At 36.9% G+C, this 19,740-nt stretch overlaps 1 protein-coding gene across 1 annotated transcript in view; it reads right to left on the bottom strand.

Moving 5' to 3' along the window:
* PDE11A (phosphodiesterase 11A) overlaps positions 1-19,740 on the bottom strand; it is a 253,430-nt gene that overhangs the window by 113,259 nt on the left and 120,431 nt on the right. The window contains exons 7-9 of the mRNA XM_016209449.2: positions 17,434-17,509; positions 15,114-15,181; positions 14,084-14,176 (exon numbers count right to left, since the gene is read on the bottom strand). Of these exons, the coding sequence (XP_016064935.2) occupies positions 14,084-14,176; positions 15,114-15,181; positions 17,434-17,509 (237 nt within the window). The remainder of the gene's footprint in view (positions 1-14,083; positions 14,177-15,113; positions 15,182-17,433; positions 17,510-19,740) is intronic.

Genomic DNA, 19,740 nt, shown 5'->3' with positions numbered 1-19,740 from the left:
TTGGGTCTCATTTGTAAAATAGTATAATAATAATAATGCTATACAGGCATCTCCTGATTAACATTAGTAACCTATTCTTGAAAATCATAAATTCCACCAGAAAACACCAACAGGGAGCCCGTTTTCCTTTTTTTTAATTGGAAAAAATTATAAGGTATTATAGGACCTGCAACCACATCCTAAAACTTAACGAGAAAAAAAAGTAAAATTCATATGTATGTGTGAACAAAAAATAATGTTTGGATATAAATTGCTGTGTCACTGAAATTCGAAGGCTGACCCTGGTCATAAACAATATAGTTCTTAACAAAAAGTTGCTTTACAGTCAGTACCGTCAGTAGTATCTTCTCTTCCATTGTCAATACTGTAATCATTCACCTCCACTTCCATAGTTTTCACAACACTTTTTCATATTTTGCAAGGGGACTGACTGTCAAATACTAAGTAAAAACAAGAGCTGGGTATTAAAAGGCATGGAGGTGACAAGCTGCCTTTCTCAGAGCCAGCAGCAACTGAGAGGCACACCCTCACTGTAAAATTCCGTGAGGTTCTCAAAATGTCTACACGTGATTCGGACATTTTTAGACCAATTTAATTTGGAATGTAAATGAAAACTTTTCCCATGACTCATTTTGTTTAAAAAAAAAATTAAACAGAGTTTTGGAGATATAAATCTAATTTTTCCAATTAAACAAAGGCATAAAATGTTGTTTTGAGAGATAAATATGTTTTTTGAGGTTTAGTAATAAAAAACCAAGAGATTTTTTTTATACTGGTTGTGATGTGGGCCTGTACTTCAGACAGTTCTTAGGAAGATTAAATGTGATTATATAAGTTAAATATGTTGCACATAAATAATCAACTTATATTTATTGTATTAATATTCAATTACAATTCTACCATATAAATATTTGGAAAAATATTGTTATCATATTATCTTCATTGTCTCATAATTATTAACAGGTATTTTCATCGCAAAAATAACTGGATAGATTTTGTTCTTTTGGTTCGATTTCATTACAGTAAACTTTAATTTGGCTGTCATCTTATTAAAATTTCTTATAATTTACAAGTCTCTTTTTGCAAATTCAACCTTCAACATTTATTCTTACTTACTTAAAAAATAACTTTTCACAAAAACTCAAGTTGAAATTCAAAATCTGTGCCACCAGGTGGTGCTTAGCCTGGCTTTCAGTACATTAGGCAAGCTGCCCACTCCTCTTGCTTAACTTTTCCCACTTCCTTTATTATTAAAAATAAAAGCTATTAACTCCATTGAATTAAAAGTATTTGAATCAGTGAAGCAGACTAAGATTTTTTGTCCATTTAAATTTTTCTTTTGTTTTATTATTATTGAAGAAGTTCTTTCTGTGTTTTAGATACAATTCCTTTGTCAGATATATGTATTGAAACTATTATCTCCCAGTCTGTGGCTGTCTATTAATTTTCTTTTCTTTTCTTTTTGTTTTTTAATTATGAGAGGTTTCCCACCATCTAGTTAATTAACACATCAGAAACCTCACATATTTATCTTTTTAAAAACAATTTTTTTTGGTGAGGACATTTAAGTTCCACCCTTTTAGCAAATTTAAATTATATAATACAGTGTTAACTACAGTCGCCATGTTTTATACTAGAGTTTCAGACCTTTTATCCTTAGCTGAAAGTTTGTACCCTTTTACCAACTCAATTTTCTTTTAATGTCTTTTAATGAGCAAAAGTTTTCCATTTTAAACAAGTACAACTTAGTCATTTTTTTCTTTAGTTATTTCTAACTATGTGTTCTTTCTAAGAAATCTCACCTACCTCAATATTGTGTATACATAGCTCATGCTATCTTCTACAAACTGTATAGTCTTATCTTTGATGTTTTTGTCTGCGATAAATCTGAAACTAAATTTGTGTGGGTATAAGATTAAGACTTTAATAAAATAAATGCCTTGGTTACTTTGTCATGATTCTTAAATTCTCCTGGACCATAACTTGGAGCTAAAACCCTCTTAGAGTTCATTCTGAGATTTTAGCCTTTCTACCGGCTAATCTATTACATCCATAAGAATTTTTTATTCTATCTTTTAAACCAAGTTAACAATAAGGAAGCTTTTGGTTTTACTTTTTTGTTCTGAGAGTTGCTGTTCCCCTTTGTAGAACTCTGAAAACTAGTAAAGGGAGCAGAGGAGTGGCCTCGCACAAGAATCTTTCAACAACCTTCTCCTAAAAGGACAGTGCCTGTGGGTGCGCAGGGAGGATTCATCAGCTAATAGGAGCACCTTGTTCCTGCAGGAGTAGGCCCTTGGATTAACCACAGTCTGGGAGGACACAGCACTGTCCCCTCTAAGAACCCCTGGAATAGCCAACCAGCCAGAGGAGCAGATTCCTCAAGAAAAGGGATCCGATAGCAGGATTTCCAGAATGCTGTGATTTCCTCCTTCCAAGCAGTTTCTACTGTTTGGTCCTAAAGGATTTCCTGGGATGTGTTCAGGAAGGTGATGCTTCCCTGCTCCAGTTTACTCTCAAGGATTGCTTTACACACAGAGCATGGCAATGAGAACCCAGCAACACATACCCCTTTCATGTATACTATCAACACAGCTATCATGCATTCTGACTAGATATAAATATGCTTAGCTCCCAGCTTCTGATCAATGTGATCACCTCACTATTTTTAGCAAGCATTCACAAGTGCTGTTGAGGTCATGCAGGACTTTTCCTCATCACCGTGGCCACTGATCATGTCTCATTCACTCCTCAACATGCATCGGTTTTGTTTCTGCCCCCATGACTCCACTGGAACAGCTTGTCTCAGGGTTTCCAATTTCTTGCAGCCAAATCCATGCACAAATCTGCAACTGCCTTTTGCAGCACTATTGAACATAGAAGTTTGCTGGGCTCAGTCTCTCCTTCAGTGATGTTATACACTCTCATGGCTTTATACATCATCTCTGTGTTGACAACTTCCAAATTTAGCCCTAACCTCTTCTTGAGCTCCAGAGTCGTATATCCAACTGCCTACATCTCTAACTTCCTACATCACTGACCCAACTTCATCAGCTCACTCGCATCTCAATAGGTTAATCACCCATGTTGATTTCCCCTAATCACCCATGTTGATTTCCCCATATGTGGTAGATAGAATGATCCCCTCACCCCCTGCCAAGATGTCCACATTCCAGCGCCTGGAATCTGTGAATATGTTTATGTTACATGGCAAGGAGGAAATAAGATTGCCAATAGAATTAAGGTTGCTAATCAGATGAGATGGGAAGATTATCTTGGATATCTAGATGGGCTCAATGTTATGACGAGGGTCTTTATAAGTCAAATAGGAAAGCAGGAAAGTCAGAGTCATAGCGGTATAACATGAGAACAACTTAACCTGCCATTGCTCACTCTAAGATGGAAGGGAGCCATGAGCCAGGGAATGAAAGTAGCCTCTAGAAGCTGGAAAAGGCAAGGAAACACCATCCCCCATAGCCTCCTTTAGAATAAATGCAGCTCTCCTGATACTTTGATTTTAGCCCAAAGAGATCCATTTCAGACTTCTCACCTCCAGAATTTTAAGATAAAAATTTTTGTTCATTTAATCCAGTAAGTTTGTGGAAGTTAACAAAGGCCTTAGGAAACTAATGTCACAAATTTGTTTCTCTCCTATTCTACCCCTGTTCCATAAATGACATTCCATCCAATAGTTTAAACCAGAAACCTGAGGCTTAGCCTTGATTTTTCTCTCCCCTTGTCCCTCACATTGAATCCATCAAAAACATGTTATTATCACTCCTATATTTTGACTCTTTCTACTTCCATCATCACTACCTGGGTCCAATGCACCAACCTCTCCACCTGGGTTCTGGCAATAATCTCTCAATTTCTTTCATGCCCCCCTCCCCCGGTCTCTTTGGCATACATCAGCCAGAGTGACATTTAAGAAGTATAAAGCAGATCTTGCCATCCCCCAGCTGAAACTCATCCGTGGCTTATTACACTTAGAATAACATCCAGATCCCAGTGACTGCACAACTTGGCCCTCAGTGCGCTCTCAAACCGCACTTCACACTGTGTACACTCTTTTCTATGTCCTGCAGCCACACTCACCTCCTTTGGTCCTTCTATTCACCAAGCTCTTTTCTACCTTAGAGTCTTCCCCACTCTCATCACCTGATTGCTCTTTTCACCCTCCTGACATTAGGTTAAATGTCACCTCTTCAGTGAGGTCTTCTCCTACTATCTCAAGAATCCACCTCACTGTCCGTTATTCTGAATTAACAAGCTATTTTCTTCACCTCGTGTATCACAGTTGGAGCTATTCGTTTGTTTGTTCATCCTCTGCTTCCCCCACTAAACTGTAAACACTTTGAAGGCAAAGAGAAGATCTGGTTTTGGTCACTAATGTATATCCTGTCCCTAGGAGTATGACTGATACTTACTTGGCACTCAGTAAATATTTGGTGAATCAAGGAATTAAAAAATAGAATAACCTTTAAAGAAAATAATCTCTCCATTTCCCATATTATTAGTACCTTGAATTGATGCTTTTTTTCTCAGTGAATCATGTCTCTTAGAGCATAAACTAAGCAGTGTCAGTAGGGTTGCCAGGTTTAGAAAATAAAAATACAGGACACCCAATTAAATTTGAATTTCAAATAAAAAATTAATATTTGCAATATTTGGGAAATACTTATACTAAAAATATTATTTATTATTGATTTGAAATTCAGATATAACTGGGTGTCTTGTGTTTTTACCTGGCAACCCTGCTTCTAGTTGCTCCAAATTAAGAAGATTGGAAACAAATATGGAAAACTCCAAGCCACATCCCCAAATATTCATGTTCCTTTCCCTACCCTCACTCTACAACATTTCCCAGAGACATTTTCTCCACGGTATTTTATCTGGCAAACCTAGCAAATGCCTTGAGTGTGGGATATTTTCAGCAATGCCAAATAAATCTAAGTGACTCATAAATCTAAGTGACAAATCCACAACGCCATTGAAGGGACTATAACAAAGGCAATTCCTGATCACTTTTAGCATAGCCAATATTCAAAAAGAGAGTCACTACTGTTATATACATATATATATGATCATATGGCACAGCTAATGACTAAAAATCAGGCAAAATTCCATAGTTGATAATAAATCTTAAAGAATTATATATTTTTAATTACTATTGTCAAACGCTTATATAAGTTAAAACTTCCTCCATGATTCCAGACTATATTTATTTTATAAGAATTCCCTAAACTGTACATTTCATATCAAGGACCTAGGTATACAATTCATTTTTTAGTAATAACATATTTGATAGAATAAAAAGGCTTTAATTGAATGCATCATAGGAGTTTTAAAGAAAGTAGCATTTGCAAATCTTAATTATATAAATACTTGCTCTATGAGGAACACTGTCAGGTTATGAGAGTTTAGTCATACAAACACACTCGTTAATCTTTTGAAAGCTATATAAAACTTATATAAAGCTTGCATAAAAAATAAAGTTGATCCACAGAACACTTGACAAACATTAAACTTTCACACACAAATTTCTATCCCAGATAGATATATTTTTGGTTTGTATTAATTTAGAAAATTTTTAAACTAGTGACTCTATTTTCTTGGTGAGCTCTAACATAAGAAATCTCTATAGTTAAAAAATAAATCACTATTTGCAAAACCTTACCAACTTCAATTAACTGTTGGATTGAACTTGCCTCTAGCAAAACAAAAAAAAGCAAGGTAAAGCAATTATCAGGCCCATGAAGAACAGAGTAGAGAAGTCATGTTTTTATGTCGAGTTACCACAGCAGGAAAAGACAATTAACTGTATTTCAAAAGAAAAGCAATGAGCAGAGCTATGAGATAGGACTGCTGTGCCAAGCAAGACTTGCCCTCTGCCACATGTGGTTCAAGACCAGAGCCAAATGCTTGCCTTGCAATCTTAGGTACTGCCCTTGAGTAAAATCTCTCCTATCAATAGTTCTGGATGTTCATTTATTTTGGATTCTAGCAGAGAAATGAGAAATGGACCACTACATATACTGGCTGAAAGGATCACAAATATAAAGAACCATTTATTAGGGAGGAGGAGCCCAGCCCTCTCTGAGGACCCAGACTGGCTGTCTCAGGCAGAAAAGGACTGCATGGATATTTACTGATGTTTATGGCTTAGTGGCAAAGTGGCACTTGGTGGTACTTGGAAACTAAACTGATACCAGAGTTAATGTAAACTGATCTGGAGTAAAAGCCCAAATAATTTATATTGATGAGCTCCAAAGAAATAAAGAAGCTTTGCTATCAGCAGCAGGCCTCCAGCCAAGAACAGTGACAAACCACAGGGAGTGAAAAGTCAATTTATTCCAGTGACCTGACAGAAGTGCCATCTAACTGAGTGAAGAACACATTCCAGGATTTCTTAACAAGATGATGATAGGTTTCAAAGACCCGGTGACTGGATGCATGTGCAGAAACTAAGAAATCATGTTTCTTCTGTCAAATATTTAAGAAACTGCCTGCTGTTTAATGGAATGAAATGTTCAAAAAAGGACTTCAGATAACTGCTTGTGATCTGTTATCATGACCTTCAAATATATCTGTCATAACATATTTTTTAAATCTAAAAAAGGACAAACTTTTTAAATTTAAAGTAAAATAAAAGATATCTGCTGAAACTGGGGTAATAAGTAAAATCCTCAGTTGTCAGGGTAACTTTAAGATCAGCTGCTTTTAAACTACTCATGCAGGAAAGAAGGACCACACTTGTAGTTCATATCAACATACACTTACGGGGTATCTACTATGTGTAAGTCATGGTGGTACACATCTTAGCTCTTTTTCTCCTCTTGGCAAATACATTTTATTTAAGGCCTCAGTTTTCTTTGATTGCTAGTAGTTGTATGAAACACTGAGCTGAAAATGATTCTTGAGGCTTGAGGAGGAGCTCAGCAAGAAGGTGTGCTGTGATTGATTAGTGATATCTTCCACAGGCATTGGTTGGAAAGAGCAGTGGCCTGTGTGCTATGCATCATAATCACTGGAAAATAACAAATGACCTTCTGAGTCAAACTATTCAGTCCAGGACTCTATTGATGAAAGAGATGCAAAGATATATTTTGAGAAAATCATAGATGTCTAAATTTAATTGAGTAGGGATATACCTAAAACATAGATGCCATTTTGATTTTTAATTTCATCCTGGATTAGGTGAAATTTGTACTGGTAATAAGCCTGCTAGCTCTGTAGCCAGCCTCTGGACCTCTGTGCTATAAGAAACAGTCACCCTCTAGGGTAAGAGGCTAAAAGTCTCCACTTGACCAGTAGGGCCCATTAATAGATGGGAAAAGAGACTGACTGTAATTAAAAGACAGTACCAAGTTCATATTGAGTCCATCTTATTGGGCACTTAAGATAATTATTTTGGTTTTGAAAAAACAGGCTTCCTGTTTATATGGAAATAAGAAGAAAATTAAAGCATCTGCCAAATTATGTTCAAGGGGATTGAGTAAAAGGAGTTTTCCAAAGAGCTTGGTGTACTGAAATCTACCTTGACAATAGTGTAGCCATAGAGGAAGCTTAGACTTCTAAGTCAACAGGAGACCTGCCCGTATTGGCTGGATTCTCTTTTAGTTAATCTTGACAGAATAGACAATGCCATAGTTGCATTTATTTCATTCAAAGCTGTGGAGTTAACTTCTCCATGGTTTGAAAGAGCCCCCAATTTAGGATGAAGAAAGGATTCATTACTTATTCACCCAAAGCAAAGATTTAACTTAATCATTCTACGTTGTTGCCAGATTAAAATGTGAATATTGGTATTCCTTGCAGCACAATGTGTGCAACATGGTCCCTTGAAACAGACAGACCTGAGCACGAATCCCGGCTCTGCTTCTAGCTGTGCAATGCAAGCTACAGAAACTCTCTCTCAAAGTTTCTAAAACTATCTGAGCCCCACTTTGCTCATTTGTCAAATGGTAATAATACTGTCTACTCTGATCTGTTTAGGTGAAGGTTAAATTTTATATATATATATGCACTTAACATAGTACCTGACACATGATAAACATTTAATACATGTAGCATTTTTAAAAGTATCAGAGAATAACAGCAACAGGAGAAGAATGTAAATTAATAAAAAAAAAAAATTAACAAATAAGCCTGAACAAGTTACCATGGGGACTATACCAAGTTACTGGAAACCTCCTACTGGGTTTGGGAATTCATGCCCAGGATCCCAAAGCACATTCTTTAGACCATGGCACTGGCAGCAAATAACTTGAGGGTGGATTTGATTTTGGAAAACCGTCAAATATCACTTAATAGGAAATAAAATGAAAACATGATCAACTTTTTATTTAAAAACAAAGTATGACTATAAAGTACTGAAATTAATTTTCTCTCTATAACTGCCAGATGATCCTTCTAAAATGTCAAACTGATCATGTTCCTCTCCTGCTGAAACTCTTCAATGATTCTCTACTGCCTTTAGAATCAAGTTTAGCACAAGTGACCTTGGTGATCTGCCCCCTGCTACCTCATGCCCTGCCTCTCCCCCTGCGTTCCCTTTGCTCTTGCTGTACTGAGATACTGGGACTGCCCTGAACAGCATGCTGCCTCAGCCCTCCCTGCTTCTGCCCACCACCCTCCTTCTGCCTGGAATGATCCTGCTAGTTGTCTTTCAAAACTGTAGAGCTCATTGCCACTTCTCACTAAGAAGTTATCTTCTCTACAAAGCAATGTTGACTGAACTCTCTGGTCTAGATGACCCTCTTCCATGCTTTCCAACCTTGTCCCTACCCTGTCTCCTGGAACTCATAAACCCCAATGGGAACCACACCTGTGCACTTATCTCTCTCCTCTACTAGACTGAAATTACTGGGGGTATTGTAGATGGCCTGTCAAGTAGACATATTGTCTACTCCATGTTGTTTTGGTGAGGGTTATGTGAGTTCTTGGCACATAGCAGGTCATCTTCTTACTGCATTATGATTATTTCTTATAAACCTCACAGTTTCCATAAGAATGTTTTGGAAATATTTAAACAATGCTGATATTATTAAGATACTTGTGTAAACTTCACTGTTGATTATTTTGGTAGGGAAGCACCACTTACTTGTTCATATCCATAAATTCTTTGTTATTGTTAAGAGATTACCTTACTTTATTACCTTACTGGTATAAAACAATCTCTGATAAATGAACTAGTAGTGGATTATAACCCAAAGCATAAAATAAATATCCATCAGTCCATACTGAGATAAATAATTGAAAAAAATAAATGGGAGAAAAGACAAATATCCTGTATAGAAGAATTCTAGATAGCATATGTAGCTACTTTCCCCTGAGGGAGGTCGAAATAACTCTCTATTTCTTAGGTGTGGCTGTGGCTCTGCCTAGTGACTTCCTTTCAAAGAATACAGTATGGAAAGCAAGGGTGGGGAGTAAGTTTACAGTAGGGAGACCCGAAAACACTACCTTGGCCAGGCGATCAAGGTCAACATCAATAATGATAAGTCATATTGAAAGTGTGCACCCTTGATATGACGTGATAAAGATGGCACTCTACCTCTGTGGTCTTCCCCTCAAAACCCCATAAGCTCAGTCTAATCTTGAGAAATACATCAGACAAATCCCAAGGGGGACATTTTACAAAATACCTAACCGGTATTTCTCAGAACTATCAAGGTCATCAAAAAAAGAAAGTCTGAAAAACTGTCACAGACAAGAGGAGCCTAAGGAGATATGATGACTAAGTGTAGTAGGGTATTCTGGAGGGGTTCTGTAACAGAAAAATGATATTACGTAAACATTAAGGAATCTGAAGAAAATATGGACTTTAATAATGTAGCAATATTAGTTTATTAATGATAACAAATGTACATACTAACACAACATGTTAATTAGGAAAACAGGTGCAGGGTACATGTACTATCTTCCCAATTTTTCTGTAAATCTAGTACTGTACTAAAAAGTAAAAGTATTTATTTATTTATTTATTTATTTATTTATTTATTTAAAAATTTATCTGCCTGGTTCTCAATATAGGTTCTCCCACTTCTCACAAAACACCTAAATGAAAACCCAGAAACCATCATTAAAACTGATAACATATTGCTAGCTTTAGGGAGAATTTTCACCAATTTGAAGGCAGATGCAGCTGGATTGAGAAAAATAACTGGCAGCTTCACCACGTTTCACCGCCTCAAGTAAAGCAGCCCTCCTGGCACAAAAGGAGACAGACGGCGTTGTTCCTAATGTACGCCCCGGTCTAAAAGGAGACGGACAGGAGGCATTGGTCCTTTCAAGTGTCAGGGCTCTCACTGAGAGACTCGGGATCAGTACTAACCAGAGAATTAATCAGTTGACCTTCTACTGAATGACAGCAGTTTCTGAAATATTACCCTTCATCTTAGGGGATAGAGTCACTGCAAATAAAGCACTGAGTGATGGGGGATGTTATAATACAAGTAATGATTGTTATTGGCAATTTATGAGCACTGTGTCTTGTTTCATGTCATCCTCAGAACAATTCCACAAGGCTAGGAAGTGAGAAAAATGAAACACGGGGAAATTAACTGACTTGCCAAGAGACACACATGTAGAAAGTGGCAGAGCTAGAATTACAATGTTGGTGTCTGACAAGAGGGCCTAGAAATCAGGGTAGGACAGCATTAGTTACGTAAGGCTTTGCCCTTTCAGCCTCCCTCCTTGTTGCTCCCTGCTCCTGTCTTGGTGAGGAAGGTAAACAAGCCCACTATGACCCTCTCCTGGCCAAGTGCCTGGAATCCCAGGCAAGGGGGAATCTGGGAGACTATTTAACACCTAAGTGTGTCAGAAGAGCTGTGGAATCTAGCAGAGAGCCCACCCAGGCATGGGGAAAATGATTCAGCAGAGTAGGTTTAAAAGGAGAGTGTGAAAAAGAGTGCCGCAGCATTCTTTTGGCGCCCTATGAGTCTAGCTCTTTCAATCATCCGGTCATAGAAGATTCTCTCCTTGGAGTTTAGGAGATTCCTCAAGGGCGAATCATCTTTCTTACTGTTAGGAAGCCAGGTTGGCCCCTTAATCACCATCCAAGGAAATACCCCAGGGGACATGGTATCTGGGATGAGGTCCCTCCCAAAATAAACAAATAAAAGCAACTTTGCACTCATGGCCTTTAAAGGGGGAAGGGAACACAGAGGTGATGCTACACAAGTCTGTGGCCAGCCAGAGTGACTGCCCCCAACTCCAACACAGCCCAAGCTTTTCCCTTTTGGAATATTGCCATGGCAGACCAAAATAATTATTTGTGGCTGTATGCATTCATTTATTCAACACACTTTTATTGGGTATCATGATTTTAAAACACTGAAAGGAATAAAAGATCAATAAGATATGATCACATATTTTAATGAACATATGTTCCAGCAGAGGAAAACATACAGATTAACAATTAGCTACACTGTAAGGCAAAGAGAAGAACAAATAACCAGGAGGTTAAAAGCTTTAGAGAGAAGATAACATTTATATCAGGCTTTGAGTGATGGGATAATTTTGAAGGGAGATGTTATGATTGAGATAGAGAATAGGTAAAGTGGAGAGAGTGTTAGAGTGAAGATCAGAGAAGCAGGTGGCTGATTTGTAGACCAAGTTGTAGTTGAGTTTGTAAGTAGCATAGAATACTCTGAGAAGAGAAATGAAAGCCAGGATAGGAAGATCGTTTGGTATGAGATTTCCAAGGGTCCCAAAGGGCCAGGAAGTTTGTAGTTTGATAGGTAATGGGGGAGTAATTGAAGGTCTATGAGTGGCTGAGTGATGCAATCTAAATTATGGCTGAGGAAGAACAAATAAAAGGCCATTAAAATTGCTCAGTCAAGAGGTAATGAAGCCCTTAAGCGGGATGGTTGCTGTGGCAATCGGAAAGGGGAAAATGGACGGGAGAGGCTTTGGGGAGGCAGAATAAATGGGGCTTGGCTCTTGATTGCATTGCCCTTTCCATACCCTCTGTCTGACCCTCATTCCTTCCCTCTTCTGATCATAAAGGTGTATAAGGTGTCCCTTAATACACTGACTTATATTTCCTGGAAAATTTCTCATCAGTATTAGGCAAGGCTTCATTTGCAATATCTATGAAAGACACCCCAAAGGACAATTCCTGATGTTCAAAATGAAGATGTAATACTCCACATCTACACCCGTACTGTATTTTCTCTGTATTCTAGACTTACGGGTTAAATTCTCCCCTTTTTATCTTCAATCTGTACTTTCAGAAAATGTGAACATATATTAGTATGTTTCTTGTTGAAGCCCTTGGTTGCTCACATAGAATGGAAAAAAATCAGGATCATAAAATTAAAGTTATTAAAAATGATAGTAAATTCCTCTCTTTGCTCCAGTATTCAGCTTTAAGAACATCTCTGCTCTCTAAGAGCTTTAGAGTACTAATTTTATGAAGTCAGAGAAAAAGGACTTTAACAAAAAATTACATAACTAAATTATGAAAAATTAAGAAAAGCATCTATCAAGATAATTGTGTATATAATTCAATTGTTAAACACAATCCAGATAACATATTAGTCACTTCATTTTTTTTTTTAAGCCAGAAGAGCAGAAAATATTTTCTGTATGCTTATATTTTTATTTTTCACCATTTTTGGGTTAGGCTACAATGAGCTGAAGTAGCCAATATGTGGCAACAGAGAGGGGACTCCATCCAGTATGGCAAGTCCTTTCCAGAAGGCCAGTTACCACTGGAGAAACACAGCATTAGAAGACCTGCGTAGCTATTTTTTGACTTGCGGAATTTTGTATTTCCATGCCCTGGACTTTTCTGCAGAAACATATAGGGTAACACAGGCCACAGACAATGGGCTTGCATTGAATAAGCAGTAGTGAGCGGCAGTGAGCTGAAGCATAGCTGCTGTGGTTGCAATGCTGCTGGGATGCTCAGTGATGTAAAACAGGGTGTGTCAAGGAACTTGGAAATGGGGATCTGTTTTCAGCTCAACTGTTAAGCAGGAAATGATCTTCCAAAGTGGAAGGGGAAGGGAAAGGGGGAGGGGGAGGGGAAGGGAAGGGGGAGGGGAAGGGGAAGGGGGAGGGGAAGGGGAAGGGGAAGGGGGAGGGGAAGGGGATCTTTCCATATATATTCTTGTATATAGATTCCTGGGCTAGAGAGGGGGTATATGCCACCTGATCAACAGAGTCAAGAATTTGGTATTTGGTGATGTAGGATTTGAGTGGAAGTGGGAAGTGACAGCAAAATTCTGATAGGGATGCCACTTTTGACACTGGCACAAAATAATGCACACAGAACATACAAGTCCACATATATAAGTCAACTTCTGAAAGGTTGATATTGTCAAAGGCTCAGAGTTGTGCTGGAAAGTTGGGAGTGTCAGTAATAATTTACGTGTCTAAAGACAGAAAGAAGGTATCTGAGTTGCACAAACAAGAGGGTGTTCACTATGAACCCAATGAACAATTCATGGGTGAGTAGACTGTGACTATATTAGCACTTTCTAGGTAATGGGATCTGTGGCTCCCTGGGCAGGGTAGGGGGCAAGATTAGGAAGTGGTGTCAGTGAGAATGATGGCTTTCATTGGTAAATGACCATTCATGCTTCAACCCAGTTATTCTAGCCCCTTCTCAACAGGAGGAAGATCTACTGAATATGGAGAGGTATGAGATGTTCTGGGTCATACATTTTCACAGGGCAGTTTTCTCTTATGGTAAGAAAAATTGTGAATTTCCAGAATATCTATATGTATACAAAATAAGTTCATAATACACTTAAAATCCTGAGAAATTATTTTTGGATCATAACTTTTAATAAACCTAATATTTAAAATCTGTATTTAAACATATAGCAATATATGGATAGGTTTCAAAGAATCTGTAAACTCCCTTAAATTATATATAAAATTGTGTGCATATGTGCATTCTTCTAGAGAGGGTCTCTAGCTTTCTTCGAATCCACACCCATGACTCTAAAATAATTAAGAACCAATGAATAGATCATTAAAAATTGAGAAATTAAGCCCCATAACAAGGATTTTTCCCCTCATAAAATTAGGGCTTTTTAGCATATAATTTTGACATAAATACTGTACTTACATCAAGAGCCACGGACTGCTTGGCCCAGGACTTCTTCACTTGATCATACATAATTGTGTTGTTGATGCCCAGGCCACAAAAGATGACAAAAGCCTGAGAAAGAGAAAGCCCACTAATTAAAAATTACAATAACTCACTGGAATAATCTAATATTAAAGCAGGCAGTCATCAGCAATGGGCCTGAAAATATAATTTTATTGTATACAGAGGTAGGCCTTGGGGAAATATGCACATTAAAATTCTTAATTACTATTGTCATGTAACAGCTTTATAGCTCACGTTGCACAAGAGAAAAAATGTTAATTTACTGTCATTGTGAGGAAAGGACTTCATACATTTTAAAACATGCTTACAGTCTGTTTAAATGTGTTCTTTACTTAGGTTGTGGACTCCTTTCAGTAATTCCATTCCATTTAACCAAAAATAACCTCTTTCAGTATCTAGCCTATAAAATATTTGGGTAAAGAAACCAAGTGAATATATCCACCATTAAATGTTAAGAGGAGGGAGGATTGATTTAGAACCAATTAGTAAAGCAGCTGTGAGGTATTCTCAGCTAAAGAAAAATAACCATGGGGTTTTCATGTTGGTCACTAGTACACAGTCTCCAAGGAAGCCTCGTCAAGGCCAACCTCTAGCTAAAAGGCAGCCTGGAGTAAGAGGAAGCTTGTAAACAGAGGAAAGGTGATGACAATGCACCTGGCAGAGCTAATCAGAGGTCTCACAGCTCTGAACACACTCAAACAAGACAAAGATAAGACAATTATCACTTTGAATTGGGAGGTGGCTGATTCAGTTCTGTAAAAAAATTAGGATAAAAATAATCAACTGTCCCAAAATAATCTAATGAATGAAAAAATAGAATCAAGTCCTACCTAAGCATCAGTATATTCTTTAAATCTTCCTTTAAATTCTATCACACTGTTTAAGTCTAATGATAATTAATTATTACTTATCCTTAAAACTTTGGGCAAGCTGTAACCAGGAGATTACCCGTATCTCAGCTATAATCCTTCGTTTATTTTCTTACCTCAAAAAGTCGTTGATCTGCATCATCAAAAGGTTTTCCGTCAAGTCTGTTTAACACTTGAGCCACTCCTGTGGGAAGAATTTGGGATATGTGGTCATTCTCAGCACTGGACACTGTTACTAAATACAGTAAGCCCCAGCTGACTCTATGCCTCCTTCCAGTCACTGGAGACACCCAGTTTAGCTCTGGTCTCTCTAGTACCTGTTCTGTCCCTGGCAGCAGATCTGAGGTGCACTGAAATGCAGTCTGCTTTCCAGACTGTGAAACCCAGACTAGGTCTCTGAAGCCTGGAGTTCTACCAGGCAGCCATCTACTTCCTGAAAATGGTTTTCAAGATGACTGTGCACAATAACTCTGATAAACCTGGCATATATACACATACATACACACATATATAACTAAATATATATAACTTTGTGTGTGTGTATACACACACACACACACACACACACACAGACATAATTTTTTATTTTTTCAGTTCCCTGAAGCACAATGTTTGAGCGAGGCAGTATGACATAGTGATTAAGGACACTGACTCTGGAGTTAGGCTGTTTTGGTTTCAACTCCACCATCAGCGGGTGTTACCTTGAGCAAGTTACCTAAATTTTTAGCACTATATTTCCTCATCTGTAAAATGGGGGTTGAAATGTTAATTATCTCAGAGGGTTATGAAGATTAAATGGGATAACGTTGCATGTTTGTAAAGCATATTATTCCACAGGGAGTACTATGTTAGGAATGATGATACAGTTAACCTTCAAAGCAATGTTAGTGCTGTCATCTACTGGCGTACATACAGTTCTAACAAACTTAATTTACATGTGCTTCTTCTTTCCAAAGTTTATTTCCAGCATTATACCAGATGTTTAGGGGCATAGCTATCAAAACCTACAAGTTTAACCAAAAAAACTCATCAATCTTAAAAATCACTCCCCTGTATCCCCATTTAGTACAAACAATAACAACAACAAAAATAGCTGTGATTCTAAAGCATGTTTCTATTTTTTAAAACACCTAACTTCCCACTAGGGAGGTAAGTTATCATACGCTAAAAAGACATATATAATTAAATGCAAATCTTTTAACACATAACAGGCAAACTACAGTCTTAATTTCAAAAGAATAACAGATGTTTATGTTAGGAATAAAATGAAAGACTATATGTAAGATTGCCATTGGACATCAACAGATAACATATGGTGGTTTTTTTTAAATTTATTGTTGAAAGTATTACATATGTCCTCCCCAAATGATCCTCTCCCATATGGTGTTTCTTATGAACCTTCTCTTTTTTTTCAACTTAAATATATTTAAAACTCTGTACATGATATAATTCAATGCTTTGTACTAGGGGCTCAGATTCCCAAATCTTAGAATATTCTCTATGTTCAATAATGTAGCAATGTTTTTCTGCGAATTGAGCAAACTGATGAAAAATTTCTCTTAGAATTCAAGTCTTGAGAACATTTACAGAGTAGTAAATTGGTAAGTAGCCTGTCTTAGAGTTTAGGGGGCAAACTTGGGGGAAGCAGAGAGGCCAATAGATGCATTGGTTATGAAATGCATTAGCTACCTTATGTCTCTTAGGAAAATATCAAATTTTCATTGCATTTCAATAATTTTAATTAATGCTGAACATCCTTCATGACTTCTTTACTTTAACCACTGACCTCTTCTTGCCTAGACTGCTTTCTTAGGTTTAATGCTTTTCTTGACTGAGTTTTTGAGGGGAGGGAAGGGTGCAAGGAGGGAGATAAAAATTGGAAGCTGCTTTGATCCACAATTCCCTTATTCTGGGGAAAGTGTAGCTTATTTCACAATCACCCAGGGAGAAGGATATATGTTCAGTATATGTTTAATAATTCATGTTCTTTTTTTCTTTGCATTTAATCCATGTGTAAACGCATAGATATAAATATGTAGGTGTAGTGGGAAAGTTTGTATGAGGAGTTAGGAGGTCCTAGTTTTAGTTCTGACCCTGCTACCAACTCACTCTGTGACTTTACCCATTTTTGCACTCCCCCATCCACCCTCTCTGCTTCCACAGGGTATAAGGTAAGAGTCCTATTGGTTGCTTTCTGAGATCCCTTCCAACTTCAAAATTATTGGTTCTTATTTAAAGGAATAGATATTTGTTCATTGATCTGATTAATGCTGACTCATCAGGAGTCTGCACTTACAAGACTATACAAGAGTATGAGACATAAGTTGATAAGTCCTGGACATAAAAGGGGGGAACACATAAAAAAAGATATGTGTGTATTTTATAGTAAATTTGTATTTCTATAAAAAATGGTTGAACATTTAGGTAATGTCTTACCAATTATTTGGTGGCTGCTATTCCAAATAGGTACACAGAGAACTGATCTTATGTGAAAACCAGATATCTGGTCAGCCTAGGATATAAAAAAGTAGTTAATTGAAATTAAATATTATCTACTTACTTCTCTCTTACCACTCTTTATGACAAATATTTTAAAATAATGTTTAAAAAGACACATTATAATTTAATTTTTAATGCATACACACCTGTCTCTTGTAATTTCAAACCTCACAATAAACATCCCAAGGAAATCAAGCCCTACCCAAGTACGAATCAATGAAAACACCCCACACCAATGCTACCTCCTGATCCACAGAGAACTGGATGTAAAACTGTGTTGATCACAATCACACCACCAGACAAGAATTCAAGCAGCGGTTTCTGCTCTGAGTATTGAAAGCATTTTAATTAAACCAGGGTCAATATTTGTATTCGATGGAGCACATCCGTTAGTAAAAATGTCTGAGTCTATAACAATGCCATATATATACTTACTTTAAATACTCTATATTTTAACATTATTAATTTACTGTGTATGTTCTAAAATCATATACTAACAATTGAAGTTACAAAAAATAAGTTAAATGTAGAAGTTCAAAGATCTTTCTGTAGCTTAACAGATTGTCAGGAGATGACATTTTTAAAATATGAAGGTATAATTATCAGCATCAAACAAACATCATTCAGCAACAAGTGCCACAATATTAAAACCAATGGTCCATTTTGAACTATTAGATAAGAGCTACTAAGGACTGAAAGGATGTCAGTTAGTTCATGTGACCTTGATTTCTAAAGAAAAAGGTCAACCTGTCATCCCAATACTATAGGAAAAGAACAATATATCAAGGTTTTGGACCATGATGGTTGGGATAAAAGGATATTTTTATATCTTAAAATACTCATTGTAGAAGTTGAAAACTACATATTAAAAAAAAATTTAAATTGGAAGTTAATTTACATACCTAAATTTTGTATTTCAATTTTTTTTGGTTTTCCTCCGAGAAGTTAATTTTCCAGATGTCTTCTATTCTCGATACCAATCATTGGTCTCCCTTTTTCATTCAGTACTTTTTTGGCCCTGTTCAAGTAATCTTTCCCTGCTTCTTCCTAGCTCATGAAGATATGCTCCTATTCTTCCCTTAAGATCTTTATTGTTTGAACTTTCACATTTAGATTTACAATCTAACTGAAAATGACTTTGGGGCATAGTGTGAGTTAAGAGTCAAGAGTCTTGTTTAAAAGCGGATGCCCTTGCCCAGCCAGAGTGGCTCACTGGTTGAGCGTCGACCTACGAACCAGGAGGTCACGGTTAGATTCCTGGTCAGGGCAGGGCACGTGCTCAGGTTGCGGGTTCAGATGACTCTCATCATGGATGTTTCTATCTCTCTCTCCCTCTCTCTTCCTTTCTCTGAAATCAATAAAAAAATTAAAATAAATAAATAAGTAAAATAAAAGTGGGTGCCCAACTGACCAAGCACTATTTGGGGGAGAAGAATACCTCTCCCCACCACTCTGCAGTACCACTTTCTCATTACTCAAGCGCTCATATATGTTTGGATCTGTTTCTGGACTCTATTCTGCTTTACTGATCTATGTGTCTATCCTTCTGCCAATACCATACTGCCTTAAATAATAAAACCTGATAATAAGTCTTAGTATCTAGTAGTACAAATCCTCCAACTCTGTCCTTAAGACTGTTCGGACATTTTTAGCCCTAGGCATTTCCATATTAATTTTAGAATAAACTTAAAGTTTGCATATGTGCGCATGCCCATGCGTGCACGCACATACATACACACACACAGCTGAAAAGCCGAGATTTTTATTGGAATTCTATTAAATCTATTAATCAATTTGGAGATAATTGACATCTTTACAAAACTGAGTCTTCAAATCCATAAACATTTCTTTATTTACGGTCCTTAGAATTTCTCTAAGCAAACTTTTACAGTTTTCTATGCAGAGTCTTACACATAATTTGCTATAGTTGTACTTCATGTTTTAAAAGTTCATGTTATTGTAAATGGTATTAGTAATTTATTTTCTAATGCTTTCTATAGCTATATAAAATATAATTGGTTTTTGTATATTGAACTTGCATTCATAAATCTTGCCAAATTCAATTGTTAATTTTAGTATCTCATCTGTAGTGTTTTGGATTTTCTAAGCACATCATTATGTCCTCTTACTCTTAAATTATATGCCTTTTAATCATATGATTTTAAGCATGCGATTTTTTTTTTTTTTTTTAGTTTGTTAATAGGGTGAATTCTATTGATCGATTTTTGAAAATTCCAGATCCAA

The sequence above is a fragment of the Miniopterus natalensis genome, chromosome 8 (assembly GCF_054644295.1).
Source record: "Miniopterus natalensis isolate mMinNat1 chromosome 8, mMinNat1.hap1, whole genome shotgun sequence".
NCBI classification, from domain to species: Eukaryota; Metazoa; Chordata; class Mammalia; order Chiroptera; family Miniopteridae; genus Miniopterus; species Miniopterus natalensis.
Note: the sequence above shows the minus strand (reverse complement) of the source record. Positions and strands in the feature narration are given on the sequence as shown.